The sequence below is a fragment of the Narcine bancroftii genome, unplaced genomic scaffold, assembly GCF_036971445.1.
Source record: "Narcine bancroftii isolate sNarBan1 unplaced genomic scaffold, sNarBan1.hap1 Scaffold_153, whole genome shotgun sequence".
In the NCBI taxonomy this organism is placed as follows: domain Eukaryota; kingdom Metazoa; phylum Chordata; class Chondrichthyes; order Torpediniformes; family Narcinidae; genus Narcine; species Narcine bancroftii.
Genome location: NW_027211888.1, coordinates 4,826,797 through 4,842,230, shown reverse-complemented (window position 1 = coordinate 4,842,230; position 15,434 = coordinate 4,826,797). Strand labels below are relative to the sequence as shown.

Here is a 15,434-nt window from a genome sequence, read left to right as displayed (position 1 = left end):
CAGGATCCACCTTCACACCAGACATTAATGTAAGAGGGAACTGTTTACTGTGGACAGATTAAAGCCAGCACACCTCAACCCCAATGAGCCAGCGGTCGCGGCTCAACCCAAGAAGCGAGGCTGCCTGACAAAAAAGGCCATTGGCACCGGTTCTGGGGGGGGCTGTGTGGCGCATGCCATTAGGCATGTGATCCAGCCCTTCATGTCATGCATGCGGTGGGGCAGCCGTCCAAAATGGCACCGTCGCGGGTTTCTCCCCTACCTCGGCACCAGGCTCAGAAGCCCGTGAACTGCGGCCCACGTGACCCCCCGGTACCCTTCTCAGCCAAGTCTGGGCTGGGAGCATAAGACCAGCCATGCAAACCTGAATAAAGGAATTTTTGCTCACTGAACTCAACCTGTCTGGTTGTAGCTGCCGCTACAGTAGTATCTTAGTTTCTTTTCCTTTCTTTTCTTTTTTATATATTATCAACATATATTTGTAAGCTCTGTAACATTGTGATTTGATTTTTAATTGTTATAACTTTCATATATATGTTGATTTAAATAAAATATTCAATGAAAGAAAATTCTTCAAGAATTGTGCAGAAGAAAATTTGGATGGGATGAAACTATCTCAGAATCCATCGCACAAGATTGGAGAAATTGGATTGAGTGTCTTCAAATACTTGGACGTTTGAAGTCAACAGACTTTGGATTGGCCACGTTTGCTGTTACACCATTTTGCTGATGTAGTGAAGGTGATTTTGATCCTGTCAGTTACTGAGTCCTGTGAAAACCAAGTGCGAGTACATGGTGGATTTGTAATGGGAAAAGCCAGAGTTACTCCATTAAAGTCAGTCACCAGACCTTGAATGGAATTGACTGCTGCTACAGTGAGCAAAATGGACACTATGTTAAGAAGAGAATGACAGATGGAGTTAGCAGATTCTGAGTTTTGGCCTGATAGTACGTCAGTGCTTAAATATATTAATAATGAAATCATGAGGGTTCATATCTTTGTGACTTACAGAGAGAATGAAAACCTGGACAACAACAAATGTCAGATTTACCACAGGCCAGAGTTTCACCTGATTAATTCCCTTTTACATACGTGGAAGTTGATTATTTTGGTCCTTTTATATCACAAGATATTCCCATGATCTTCCAGTTTAGAGTGTAGTGTTACCAATGAAATTGCTGGGTCTGTCAAACATATCAGGACATCATCTGCAAATAGATTAATCTCATCTTCTTCCTGGTTTATTTACCCACGATCCTTTAATGTCTGGATCTCAGTGAATATCTTCCACCAACGGTTCTCGAATCAAAATGAAGGGAGCTGGAGATAATGGGCATCCCTGCCCACTACACCTGGTTCATGGGAATGCTGAGGACATTTGTCCATTAGGTACAACCCTAACTTTGGGCTTATAATATAATACCCTGATCTAATTTATAAAATTGGACTATTGTCTGATTATTTTAAACCCTTTTCTGTTTATTTAATGAATACATAAAAGCACTTCAGGTCTGTAATATTTCAATATTATCTATCTATTATAAAAGCCCTCTCTGCTCAGCAAGTTTCTGCCATTAAATACTGGGCCAAAATAACAAATTAAATCTTGCTTTGGATCCTGTTTTTATCAGTTCATTTGATCCAAGATAGACCTTTGCTCCAACTATGAACTTTATGGCCTGTGTGAAGAGGGGATAACAGAGCCAGTTCCTTGTTACTAGTTGTAATTCCCCAACTTCTGCTGGGAATATAATAAATGGAAAGAGTATAGCATTTGGATCAGGCTTGCTTTAGATAATTTTGGAAAAATCAGTGAATCGCCCTTCATGGGCCATGACGGAATTACAGTTTTCCAAAAAAGTTCTACAATATTACCATTTTCCAAATTTGACACATAATCCATGATTGAAAAACTGATAGAGAATTTTGGCCAATTTAGGAACTGTTTTGGGCTAAATGGTTTTTCATTGGGCAACCCTATGATAGATAACCATCTTTTACCACCATCCTTGTTGGATGTAGATTTCAAGGATGTTATAGAATAGGTATTCAAAGTTTCAATGACCCCTTTATTTCAGTTAATTTTGCCACGTTCAAACAATTATCAACTAAATTTTGAACTTAGTAATCACTCTTTTTTGACATTGAAAAATTAGACATTTTCTTCAATCTAAGATTTTGGATTTTCCGTGAATTTCTAAGACTAATATTCTTCATCTATTTTTTTAAATTTACGGCTTTATGTTCATGGTGGATTAATAGCATGTATTTATAATAATGTATTGGGTTTAAAATCCAAGATTAAGAGCAGTTGTGAATGAGATTTAAATATAAAATTTCCAGAAGTACCTTGGTATTCTATTCTCAATTGTATTAATGACTCTTCACTATATGCTAGGCATTGATTTTTACAATTTAAGGTGGTACAGGAATACATATGTCCAAACTGAAACTATCTCGCTTGTATGCAAATGTTGATTCACTATGTGAGAAATTTAAAATTTTCCAAGTCTCTTTAATTCCTCTGTTTTGGGAATGCTCAAACTTAGAGAAATTCAGGAAAGGCATTTTTCAAACTTTATCAATGGTTCTTAAGATCAATTTTGAACTTGTCCGTTAAATTGCTCTGTTTGGTTTTTCTCGTGATCCAGATAAACCATCGTCGGCAGCTCAGAAAAAATTTTGAGCTTTTGCTACGTTAATAGCCAGATGAGCAATGTTATTGAAATGGAAAGATGATTCTTCCCCGACTCATACACTGTGATTACATGATGTAATGTCCTTTTAAGTTTAGAGACAATCATATCTTATATTAAAGATAGAAAGTTCCAATTGATGAAATAATGGGGCACATTCCTAGAATTTTTCTACAATTGGAGGAACTAAATGTGTGGTTTGGCCATTCATCGCCTGTTCTCTGGGGGCTACCAGTGGTTCTACACTATTCTTCTTTTCTTCATTACATTAGATAACTTTGATTAGAGGGAGAGGTTGGATTAGACCTAATTTTTAGGTTTTTTTCGTTTTAGCAGTTAATTTTTTTTCTTTTTTCCTTCTATTTAATTTATTTCAGTTAATGGGTTTGACGGTGTTCTATAGATTATTTCTGATCAATTGTTTTTGAGGTTAATGAAACAGTTTGCCATTGTGTTCAAGATGGTTAAAGGAGAGAAAGAGTAAACACTCTTTATTCTGAATAAGATGGCATCTAAAGGATGACATGGTTGGTGTGGAAATTAGCACAACACCTTTACAGCACCAATGGTTGGGACCGGACCTGGGTTCGGGTCCTGCACTGTCTATAAAGAGTTTGAAAGTCTTCCCTGTATCTGCGTGGGTTTTCCTCAGGGGCTCTGGTTTCCTCCATCCATTCAAAATGTGCAGGGGGTGTAGGTCAATGGGGTGTAAATTGGGCAGCATGGCTTCAGGGCATGAGATGTTCTGCTACCATGCTGTATGTCTAAGTTAAAAATTAACCGAATATGCAATATAAACGTAACTCATTTTATGGCATCGCGCGCTCATGTGCCTTCTCATAACATTTACTGGGTGATCTCTAAAATTTCTTGATTGATCAAGAACACTCTCTACTCCTTTCTGAAACCTCTCATGCCTGGGTTCATCCCGATATCCATGTGTGTGTCCTCTCACCAAATTGTTTAAGAATCAGTGACCATAACTAAATCTTTCAGGTTCACATCCTTCCTCCCAGTTTTGTAGTGGAGTCTAATTCTTTGAATGATATTGCCATTACATGTACAATATAGATGTTGTATTTAAAATATAAAACAATCCACATCAATCATCAAGCTGCCATTTACACCTACCTGAGGGATGTGAGAGGACATCAGTACCCAGAGGAAACCCATGGAGTCAAAATTGTAAGGTTTGGAGTAGAGTGGATGAAAAACCAGAAGGTAATTGATGTGTTATGTTGTCTTCTGTTCAATGGATGAGCCTGGCTCGACATTTATCTCGATGCAGTTTTTTTGGAAGTTTATTTAAGAATTTTACAGAACCAAGAAAAAATACAAAGTTTAATCTAAAACTACCCTCTACTACCTCCCACCTCCCTCCTCCCCCTTCTAATCTATCCCAGCCCCTATAACCCTCACCCCTACGAAGCTTATATTAAAAAACTCAATAGCATCGTCTCATAACAGACTGTTACGGTGTGACATCCATTTACATCTTGCAACATGTATAAGGCTTTTACTTAACATCTCAACCCATACATTCCAAATACCAACTTCACATCTTTATAAAAAAAGAAAAATTATTTTGCAAATTATACGTTATTTTCTCTAAGTAAATACATGATTGAATTTCATTGTGTCATCTATAAATACTCAATTCGACATCATTTTTCCAAGTTGCAGCTATACATTTTCTAGCCACTGCTAATTCTAAACGAATATATGCAATTTGAGGTTTCTCCAAGCGTAAATTTGCCATAATTGTATTCATGTATCCCAGTAATCATACCCATGGATCCACATATAAATCTATTTGAAAAGAACTCGCAAAAATTTAATCACTTTTTACCAAAAGGGCTTCAACTTTAAACATTCCCACGCTGAGTATAAAAAAAGTACCTGTCTGATCACCAAATCAAAAACACAAATCTGACCCACTAAATCCATATTTTGTCAGTTTTTCAGGAGTTCAATATAACTGATGCAGAAAGTTATAACTAACTAAACTATATCGTACATTAATTAATTTCATAACACTAACCAAACACATGTAAGACCACTCATCCACAGAAATAGGAACACATAAATCCTTCTCCCATTTATCCTTTATTTTAAATATATCTACCTTTTTCATCTTTTCTTGTAATAACATATCATTTCGGAAACAAATCCCTTCTTTCCCCTTATCAACAATTAATCTCTCAAATTTCATTTGACCAGGTTATACTAAAATTTCTACCAAAGCATTCTAATAATAAATCTTGTACTTGATAGTAAGCAAATAAAGTATTTTGTGATATTCCAAATTTCTCTCTGTCTATTAAACCAAAACAGTCCTCCAATAATATCACTTCTTTTGATTCCCAATCTTTCAAATAAGAATTATTCATAGAAAATGAAATTGTCTGATTCTGATATAATGGTGTCTTAGCTGAAATCTTACCTTTCGATCCTATAAACTGATTCCATTTATACCATTCTCCTATCAAATGTTTCAATACTGTCAGTTGATACTACTGCAAAAGCAGAGGATTCCATTTATATATAAAATAATGTATTGTTCTTTCTTGTATTTGATCCATCTCCACATTCACCCACATCGGAGGTTGGTCAATATCAAACAGTCTATTCATAAACTTTAATTGTGCTACTTGATAATAATTTTGAAAATGTGGAATTGATGACCTCCCAAAACATACCTCCATGTCAACTTTTGCATAGAGACTCTAGACAACTTACCTTTCCATAGAAAGAAACAATCTGCTTTATTTAATTCCTGAAAGAACTTTCCCGGTATAACACTCAAAATAGATTGAAACAAATACTGAATGCGTGGATATATACTCATTTTAATACAATTTACCCGTGTTAACAGTGACTCCTTCCATCTATTTAAATCAAACTTAATCTTATTTAATAATGGTACATAATTTAAGATGTATAAATTTTGATACTCTTTATCCATTATTATGCCCAAATAATTTTATTTGACCATTTAAACTTCATAAGTTGTTTACAATCTGAATAATCTCCATCTGATATTAGTAATATCTCACTTTACTTTATAGCCTGACATTACCCCGTATCTTTTCAACAAATTTTGTAATGGTTCGAAAGAATTCTTAGGTTGAGACAAATATATCAACACATCATCTGCAAACAGATTAATTTTATACTCTTGCCCACCAATTGTAATTCCCTTAATATTCATTTCTTGCCTAATTGCTTGGTTCTATAACTAATGCAAATAAGGCTAGTGACAGCGGACGACCCTGTCTAGTGGATCTAAACAAATTGAATGCCTGCAAAATCTGTCCATTTGTCACCACCCGAGCAGGAGTATTAGTATATAATGCCTTAACCCAACTGGTAAAGAGTGGTCCAAATTTATATTTTTCTAACACCTTAAATAAAAATTCCACTCCACACTGTGGAAAGCCGTTTCCATGTCTAGCGCTAATATCATTGTCTGGTTGAGTTGTCTTGAAGCATTAATTATTGTAATTAATTTAGTAATATTATCAGCTGAGTACCTGTCCTTGATAAATCCTGCTTGATCCACATGTACTAATTGCGGTAAAAGGTTAGCCAATCTGTTTGCTAAAACCTTTGCTACAATTTTGTAATCTATATTCAATATTATTATTTATTAATATTAGTCTGTATGACACAACTTTTAATGGATCTCTGTCTTTCTTTGGGATGAGTGTTATTAATGCCCTTGAAAACGATTCTGGAAATAAACCTGTATCAGTGGCGAGCTTCAGTACATCAGAATATTCCGGAAATAACAAATCATAAAAATTTCTCTAAAATTCCAATGTAAATCCATCTTCTCCAGGGGATTTTCCACTTGTCATAGATTGTAACGCCTCCTTAAGTTCCAAATCAGTAAATGAACCATCCAAAGTCTTAATATCCTCTTCCTCTAATAAAGGTAAATTTAAATTCGACAAAAAACAATCAATCTGCTCCATATCCGAATTCCCTTCAGATAAAGTCCCGATAAAATGTACAAAATTCATCATTAATATCCTGTGGTTTATGTTATCTCTGAATTTCTCCTAACTGCATTCTAGGCACTTGTTCAGTTTCCAATTGCTAAGTTAAAACCGTATGTGCTCTCTCCCTCAACTCATAGTAGAGCTGTTTCCATCATTGAATTATTTTTTCACAATTGTATTATAACAAAGCTTCAATTTGGACAACTGTATTTTATTATCCTCAGTTGAATTTTTCTGAAATGTCTTCTCTAATGTTGCAATTTCTTTCTCTAAGTCCTGAATTTCTGCTATATATTGTTTCTTCACTTTTGCTGTGTAAGTAATAGTTTGACCTCGTAAATATCTTTTTTAAAGTATCCCATAACATAAACTTACTTTGAACTGATCCCTTATTCGTTTCTAAAAAAACCTAATCTGATCTCTTACAAGCGTAATAATTTCAGGTTCTTTTTAACAACATTTCATTAAATCACCAACAATAACAAGTTTCCACCATCTCTGCGATACTACGTGAAATTAACAATAATGAGTGATCTGACAGAATCCTACTCTTATACTCAGCCTGTCTGATTCGACCCTGCAAATGGGCTGATACCAAAAAAAACTATTCTTGAAACCGAATCATGACGTGCAGAATAAAAGGAAAATTCCTTTTCAGTCGGATTCCTCCATTCCCATATTTCCACTAAATTTAAATCCCCCATCAACTCAGTTATTCTTTTCGCCATTTTGTTTTTTTTTCACAATTTTTCGAGATTTAATCAACAACGGATCCAAACAACAATTAAAATCTCCTCCAACCATAATATTCTCATTGATTGATTCAAATATAAAAATGCATCAGGAACAGAATGAACATCATCTTCATTCAGTCCGTACAAATTCATCCAAGTCCAAGCCTCTGAAAATAGTTTCCAATTAACCTTCAAAATCCTCTCTACATGAGCAGAAAAAGATTCTAAAAAGGCACCTTTTTATGTATCTCCCGATAGTTTTTACCTGGCCCACCAGGAGTCACTGTTTTCACTTTTGTACATGGTTTTTCATTGTTTGAGAAGATTTTATAATTTGCAATGTTTTCCCGGGAATTTTAACAGCTCTTGGCTAATATTGTGAACTCCGAGTTGCGCACATATTGAAATATGAAAATAAAGTATCTATTTTGAGGAACAGAAGGAAAGGACACTGTTGGTGACACATCTCAGAGAGCAAAGGTGCAGGAAGGGGGAACATTGCAGAGTGCGTCGAAAGAACCTAACACTTGTTGATCCAAACCAAGACTTTTATTAACTAAAAGACTGGAGCATATCATACGTGGGTCGACCAGTCCAGAATGACCTGGTCTGGCTAGGAGAAATCCTTTAAGACCTGCCAGTAGGTGTGGCTACACTCTCAGCCAATCACAGTCATCCTACACTACACTCTGGACAGATACACATTGGTGTTAGAATCTGTACTATCAGGGGGAACGACCAGAAGGCAATTGCTGTGTTATGTGGCTTTCTGCAGGTGTGCAGAAATGCTGGGAAACAATTCTGGGGGCCATCTCTTTTTCTTCACCCGTTACAGAGCAGCAGGTAGCTGGGAGAAAACAGCAAGGCTGCAGAGAGACAGATAGATTAGGAGAATGGAAAAAGAAGAGGCCAGTGAATTCCAAAGTAGGAAAATGTCTGGTCATGAACTTTGGGAGAAGGAATAAAAGGGCAGATTATTATTGCATAGGGTGAACATTCAAAATTCTGGGGGAGATGGACCTTGGCATCGCCGTGCAGGATGCCCCATAGGTTAACTTCCATGTTGGTGGTCAATCAGCTGATTGGAATGTTGGTATTCATATCGCAAATAATAGGATATAAGAGCAGGGATGTGATGTTGAGGCTTAAGAAGACACTGGCGAGGCAGCACCTGCAGTAGCGGAGAGAGTTTTGGGCTCCTTATTGAAGAAAGGATGTGCTGGCATTGCAGAAGATTCACAAGAATGATTCCTGGAATGAAGGGATTAATATATGAGGAAGGTTTGATGGATCTTGGACTATACTCCTTGGTGTTCAGAAGAATGATGAGTGGTAGGGGTCCTAAGAAGCACTTCGAATGTTGAGAAGCCTGGATACAGTAGATGTGGTAAAATTATCTCCCATGTTAGAGGAGTCAAGGACGAGAGAGCACAACTTCAGGGTTGAAGGATTCCCACTAAAAACAGAGGTGCAGAGGGATTTCTTGACACACAGACTGCAGAACCTCTTGAATTTTTTAAATGGTGGCTGCAGTGACCAAATGATTGGGTGCATTTAATGCACTTCAACTCTGTCTGCTGCAACAGGGTGGATCTCCCAGTGGCCACCCATTTCAATGCTTACATGGCTGACCGTGGACTCAAGCACATTTAGATTCTGATGAAAACAATTCATTAAATCAGTAAAAGTTCAACCACAGCAACTGCTGGAATATAAGTTATACAAAACTGCTGGAAAAAGCAGGTCAGGAAGCAGAGAAACCAAGAACTGGAGAAGTAAGAAAACAAGTGTATTTGAATTGACAGGCTGGAGAAAACACAGAATAGGTGTTGGGAAATTTGCAAAGAAAGTCCTGGCCAAATAATGTAAGAAGCAGCCAAGTGGAACCACAAGATGCCCCTGTTATGCAATTTTCCCAGGTGGCACATTTTTGTGGCCTTGTCTTGAGATGTGCATCTATATGTGGTGCTTAAAAACCCACCGTTAAGCTGGAGGAGCTCAGCCCGGATTTTCAGTGTCCATAGGAGATCAAGATATATTCCCAACATTTCAGTCCTGAGCCCTTCTTCAAGGAATGAGCCAGATACAGGAACTCTTAGAAAAGGCACTTTCAGGTGGCCAAATGCCCCACTTGTAAAGCCGCATATAATGGCAATATGGGCTGCCGGAAGGCCACCTGAATGCGCAGGATGCGCCTGCCAAATGAACTTGGTAACCCTCCTCCGAGAGGGATAATCGGCACAACACAGAAATGCTGTGGTGCCGGGTGGAGGTGTTTGTTGTGTTTACCATTTTTGTTTTTGTTCTGCGGTGTTCAAGTGTGGAGTGTATTTGCAATGTGATTTGTCCGTTCCATGGTTTACATCTAGTTTAAACATAATGTGAAATGTTTACATTGCTATGTCGAACTCAGATATTTATGAAGCAATAAGATTTCTCAAAAAATGTTTTTTATTACATTTTTGACAAGCACACAAGTCTCATTTATATGCAACCATTACTTCACGAGAACACATAACATGCCAGGCAGTAGGCTCATGTTGTCGCATTGGGTGGGGAGGGTGGAGGGGGGAACAAGTTGTGGAAATTAGGAGCTAGGTGGCAGGGTCATACCCTTACAGGATGGACAAAATGGCAGAATGGATTGCCTGGTGCCCATGGGCCTGCTGATTGCGACAATCTGTGCTAATGGGTGCAGGACCATCTGCTTCAACCAACGTCCACTCTGACAGAAAGTCTTCCTTGTTAATCTCACATATATTGTGCAGGACACAGCGAGCAAACACAACACCTGGGACTAAGGTGGTAGAGGTATCCAGACGGTTGGACAGGCACCACCGGCAGCCATTTAGACGGCAATATGCATGTTCCACCACTATCCTTGCAGAATTAAGGGCCTTGTTAAATCTTTGCTGATCCAGATCCAGTCCTTGGTGCTGTGTGAACCCCTTCATCAGCCAATTTCGTAGTGGATATGCCAGATGACCCACAAGATGCGCTGGAACCTCCACTCCATTAACATCCTTGGACACCTGCAGGCACAGCAATGGAGAATGTTGTTAATTCATACACATGACCGTTGACACAATAAGGATACATAAGATTGACACATGGAGCTTTGTAGGGTGAACACTCACGTCAGGTGGGAAGTGGTATCCGCCCTGGTCCTCTTCCTTTCTATACAGAGGAGAGTTGGCAAGCACTCGGGCATCATGGGTACTGCCCGGCCAACAAACACATCTGAGAAGCTGTAACGTGAATGGAAAGCACAGTGAAGTGATAGACATTGAGATGTGATGTGATAAAGACCAATAAAGGCTTAGCTCACCAGAATCTGTGGTCGACCACCGCTTGCAGAACCATTGAATGCCAGCCTTTGCGATTGTAGTAGGCTGCAGCATGCAAGCTGGGGGCAATAATGGGAATATGTGATCCATCAATGGCACCGGCACACATTGGGTATCCCCTTTGCACCAAGCTGTCATTGGTCTCCTGGAGACGTGTTCCAATGGGCAGGGACATGAGACGTTTACCTCTGGGCAGAAACAATGTCAAGCTGGCACTGAAAGGTGTTGTTAAGGTTACTGAACGCTTACTATACCTTTTGACAATTCACATCTGATAGGTAACAGACTCCATCAGCTGTGTTTGGGCAGGAAACCAATTTATGAATGGGCTGCCTTTTGGCAGCTCATTGACTCGATCGGTAGTCAGTTAGCGCTACTGCATTAAAAATATCAAGGAAGACATCATGGATTTTGGAGACTGGGACCCTGTTGGGAAGAATTGATCATTGATCCCTGTCTGGAAGATTTGCTGGCCTAAAGACTGATATTGTCTCTCCCAGTCTGTTCTCTGGAAGCCTGTGAATGAGTAAAACCTATACTGGTTGTATTTTCATCGAGATTCATAGCTATCCTATAAACAAAAACTTCTCCATGTCCGCCACAAGAGCGGGGATCTCCCAGTAGCCACCTGCTTCAATTCCCCATCCCATTCTCTTGCTGACAGCCTGTTCATGGTCTTGTCGTGGCTGCTAAAGGTGGTGCTACTGAAATGAAGCACCTCCACACAATATGAAGTGAACCAGTAACTGCCTTTATGTGAATCTCTCGTGCTGCTTTTAGGGGACGACCTCATTCCTCTCTGGGGTGCACTGGTCTAGGGGAGTGATGTCAGTGCGTTGCGTAGTCATTGCCTGCCCAGTGACGTGCAACCAGGATGTGGCAACATCTCTCAGGCAATATGTGTCGCCAAACGCATGTTTCTCGTGAGAAGGGAAGGGGGGCCTATGCCATCTTGTACCAACTGACTGGGACAGCGATTCAGCCCGCCTGACCACATGGTCGCTCGGCCTGCTATGAAAAACCTCATCCCTATCACATCCAATTAACACCTTTTGTTGGGCTGAATTTGTCCCCTAACCAGAATTCTGAGCCTTTCTGAGATTTCCTGCTTCTGGGTTATTCTGTTTATTCCTTGAAGAAGGGCTCAGGCCTGAATGCTGGAAAGAATAGCTGAGTTCCCTCAGCATGTCGGTGTGTTTGTAATTATAATCACAGCGTCTGCAGACTTCTGTGTTTCACTCATCTTTATTTGTAATACAAAGAACTGATGTTGGCAGTGGTGGTGGGGAGAGAGTGGGGGGTGGGGAACCATCTGATGGCATCCTCATTAGTACCTGGACCTACCACTTTGTGTCAGCCTATCCCAACAACTGGGAGCTACAACCCTGCGACAGTTCCCATAGAATTAGAGGACTAACAGTAGATCTGTGTGGAAAGAACAACCTTAGCTGCTTCTTGCCCTTTCGTGTAAGACTTTATTCGTAATAAATGATCGACCACAAAAAACCCTGTTCCAAGTCTCTTTCAGCCCTTAGTATCATGTCCATACATTCCCATCATTGAACATTTTACATGCGCTCTCTGTTTGCACTCGGATGGTGAGTGGGAGCAGTTCCTTTGGTGCTTCAACCTTCTCCCGACCCCTGCACAGAAGCTGTTCTTCATCCTGCTGATGCTGGTTCTGATCCTCCTTTCTCTTCCTTGATGGGAGCAGCTGAGAGATGCTGTGGGCAGGGTCAAAGGGCTTCTCCAGGATTTGGCATGGCCTCTTCAGACAAGGATCCTGCTAGATCACACTGATGGGGAAGAGGGAGACTCCAGTGATCCTCTCTGTTGCTCTGAGGGTCCTGTGGATTGACTCCAATCCATTTCTCTGCAAGGACCCTCTCATCCAGTTTAGTTTGTACTTGTGTGGTGTTTCAAGGTCCCTCGGCCTGACGGAGATTGCCGATTCTATCGCATCTGCTGATTCCAAACGACCTTAGTTCCTCCGTCCTGTCGGGTCAGTCCGATTTAATGTTTCTCATCTTTTGTTTGATTTTTTAAGATTGTGTAGTGGATGTGTGTGGGGTATAAGTGCATGGGTGCTTGTGGGTGGGTATATGTGTGAGCGTGTGTAAGAAGGGGTGTGAGGGACAGTGTGTGTGTGTGTGTGTGTGTGTGTGTGTGTGTGTGTGTGTGAGGGAGTGGGAGTGTCTGTTGGCATTTGGGTGTGTGTGGTAGTGTGTGTGTGCGTGCATGTATGTGGGGGTTTTATTTACAGTGAAAAAGTATATACAGAATATTTACAATATATACAGAATATATACAGAAGAGTGAACAAATATATACAAATATATCAACGATCAAATATATACAGAACATATGTACAAAGCACAACATCGACGTCAAATGAAAAGAACTCGACAAAATTATCTCACTTATCGAACACGTCCCTGATATAAAAGCACATCTTCCAATTTGCCCCAAAATCATTGGGATGTGTGTCTGGAGTTTTGTGGGATTGGGGTGTGTGTTTGGGGTCTGCATGTGGGGTTATGGAGGGAATGGGTGAGGGGTTGTGTGTGGGGTGTGTGGGTAGGATTGTGTGGTGGATATGTGTGGAGTGTATGTGCTTGGGTCCTTTTGGGTAGGTATGTGTGTGGGCGTGTGTAAGAAGGGGTGTGAGGGAGGTTGTGTGTATGTATGTGTGCGTGTGGGAGGGTGTGGGAGTGGGTATGTGTGCGTGTGTGCATTTCCTTCTTTCCATTTTCCATAAGTGAACAAATATATGCAGACATTTGTACAAAGCACAACATCGACGTCAAATGGAAGGAACTCGACAAAATTATCTCACTGATAGAACATGTCGCTGATATAAAAGAACATCTTCCAATTTGCCCCGAAATAATTGGGGGGACCTATCCTGAACGATTTTCAGAACCTTTCATTCTAAATCCCGACTTCCAGACCCATATTATATTCGTCTAGGAACAAAGTCTACTTTAAATACAAGAATCTGGTTCGGAGACGGGATTAAGGGGAGAGGGAGAAAAGAGATTCTATTGGAGTGTGGATGTGTGTGTGTGTGGGGTCACTGTGGGAGTTGTCTGAGTGTGTGGATTGAGTGTGTGGCAAGTGGATGTGAGAGGTTTGTGTGGGGTGAGTGTTTGGTAAGTGTGGGGATGTGGCGTGTGTGTGTAAGTGGGAGTGTGTGTGGGAAGTGTGTGTAAGTATGTGGGTGTGTGGGGTGTGTGTGGGAATTGTGTGTGGTCTGTGTGTTGTGTGGAGTCAGTGTGGAAGGTGTCTGAGTGTGTGGGAAGTGTGTTTGTGGGTGTGTGTGAGAGGTGTGTGTGGGGTGTGTGTAAGTGGGAGTGTGTGGGTTGTATGTGAGGATTAGTGTAGGGGGCTGTGTGGGGGTGTCTGAGTGTGTGGATGGGGGGTGAGAGTGTGTGGGATGGGTGGATGGGGGTGTGGAGGGGTGTGTGTTGTGGGGTATGTGTGTGGGAGTGTGTATGAGGGGTATGTGTGTGGGTTATGTGTGGTGTGTGTTTGTGAGGGATGTGTGTTTGTGGAGGGTGGATGTGTAGGGAGTGGGGTATGTGGGGGGTGGGTGTGTGTAGAGTGTGTTAGTGTGGGGTGTGTGTGTGTGAGTGATGGGTGAGAGAGGAGTGTGTGTGGGAAATGTGTGTAGATGAGTGTTTGTGAAGATAAGTGTAGGGGCTGTGTGGGGGTGTCTGAGTGTGTGGGTGGGGGGTGAGAGTGTGTATGAGATGGGTGGGTGGGTGTTGTGGAGGGGTGTGTGTTGTGGGGTATGTGTGTGGCAGTGTGTGTGGGTTATGTGTGGTGTGTGTTTGTGAGGGATGTGTGATTGTGGGGAGTGGGTGTGTGGGGAGTGGGGTGTGTGGGGGTGGGTGTGTGTATGGTGTGTTAATGTGGTGTGTGTGTGAGGGATGGGTGTGTGTGGGAAGTGTGTGTAGATGTGTGTTTGTGAGAATATGTGTAGGGGGCAGTGTGGGGGTGTCTGAGTGTGTGGATGTGTGGGTGGGGGGTGAGAGTGTGTGGGATGGGTGGAGAGATGGTGTGGAGGGGTGTGTGTTGTGGGGCATGTGTGAGGGTGTGTGTATGAGGGGTGTGGGTGTGGGTTATGTGTGGTGTGTGTGAGGGGTGTGTGTGTGGTTGTGAGGGGTGTGAGTTTGTGGGGGATGGGTGTATGGGGAGTGTTTGAGGGGTGTGGGTTTGGGGTGTGTGTGGGGGTGTGTATGTGTGAGTGGGTGTGTGTGGCAGGGTGAGTGTGTGTGTCAGTGTCTGTGTGGGGCACCAATGTATATAGGTCATGGCAAGCATTGCATGCGCCCCCACCCCGCTTGTCAGCGCTACTTCCATCCCCATACTTGTCAATGACGACGTCATCTTGCACCCCTTGACACATCAGCGATGGCACCAACCTCCCTCCCTCCATCAGCGATGGCACCAACCTCCCTCCCTCCATCAGCGATGGCACCACCCCCCCTCCTTCCATCAGCGATGGCACCAAGCTCCCTCCCTCCATCAGCGATGGCACCAACCTCCCTCCCTCCATCAGCGATGGCACCAACCTCCCTCCCTCCATCAGCGATGGCACCAACCCCCCTCCCTCCATCAGCGATGGCACCAATCCACCTCCTTCCATC

At 41.4% G+C, this 15,434-nt stretch overlaps 1 protein-coding gene across 2 annotated transcripts; it reads right to left on the bottom strand.

Annotated features, from left to right (window-relative positions):
* Positions 1-9,868: 9,868 nt before the first annotated feature.
* LOC138750476 (uncharacterized) lies at positions 9,869-15,225 on the bottom strand. 2 transcript variants are annotated; one of them, XM_069912544.1, is made up of 2 exons: positions 10,573-15,225; positions 9,869-10,467 (listed from the first exon to the last, which is right to left on the bottom strand). In XM_069912544.1, the coding sequence occupies exons 1-2, from the start codon at positions 10,918-10,920 to the stop codon at positions 10,051-10,053; spliced, it is 765 nt and encodes a 254-aa protein (XP_069768645.1). In that variant the 5' UTR covers positions 10,921-15,225; the 3' UTR covers positions 9,869-10,050. Both variants share the same exon structure in this region; 1 of them encodes a protein (XP_069768645.1).
* Between the last annotated feature and the right edge of the window lie 209 nt (positions 15,226-15,434).

Bases quoted from the DNA above. Each gene is read 5' to 3' on its own strand.
- LOC138750476 (XM_069912544.1), bottom strand. From the start codon at position 10,920: ATGACAGCTTGGTGCAAAGGGGATACCCAATGTGTGCCGGTGCCATTG. The intron at 10,468-10,572 runs GTGAGTGTTCAC...CTGTGCCTGCAG, and splicing joins GATACCACTTCCCACCTGAC to GTGTCCAAGGATGTTAATGG.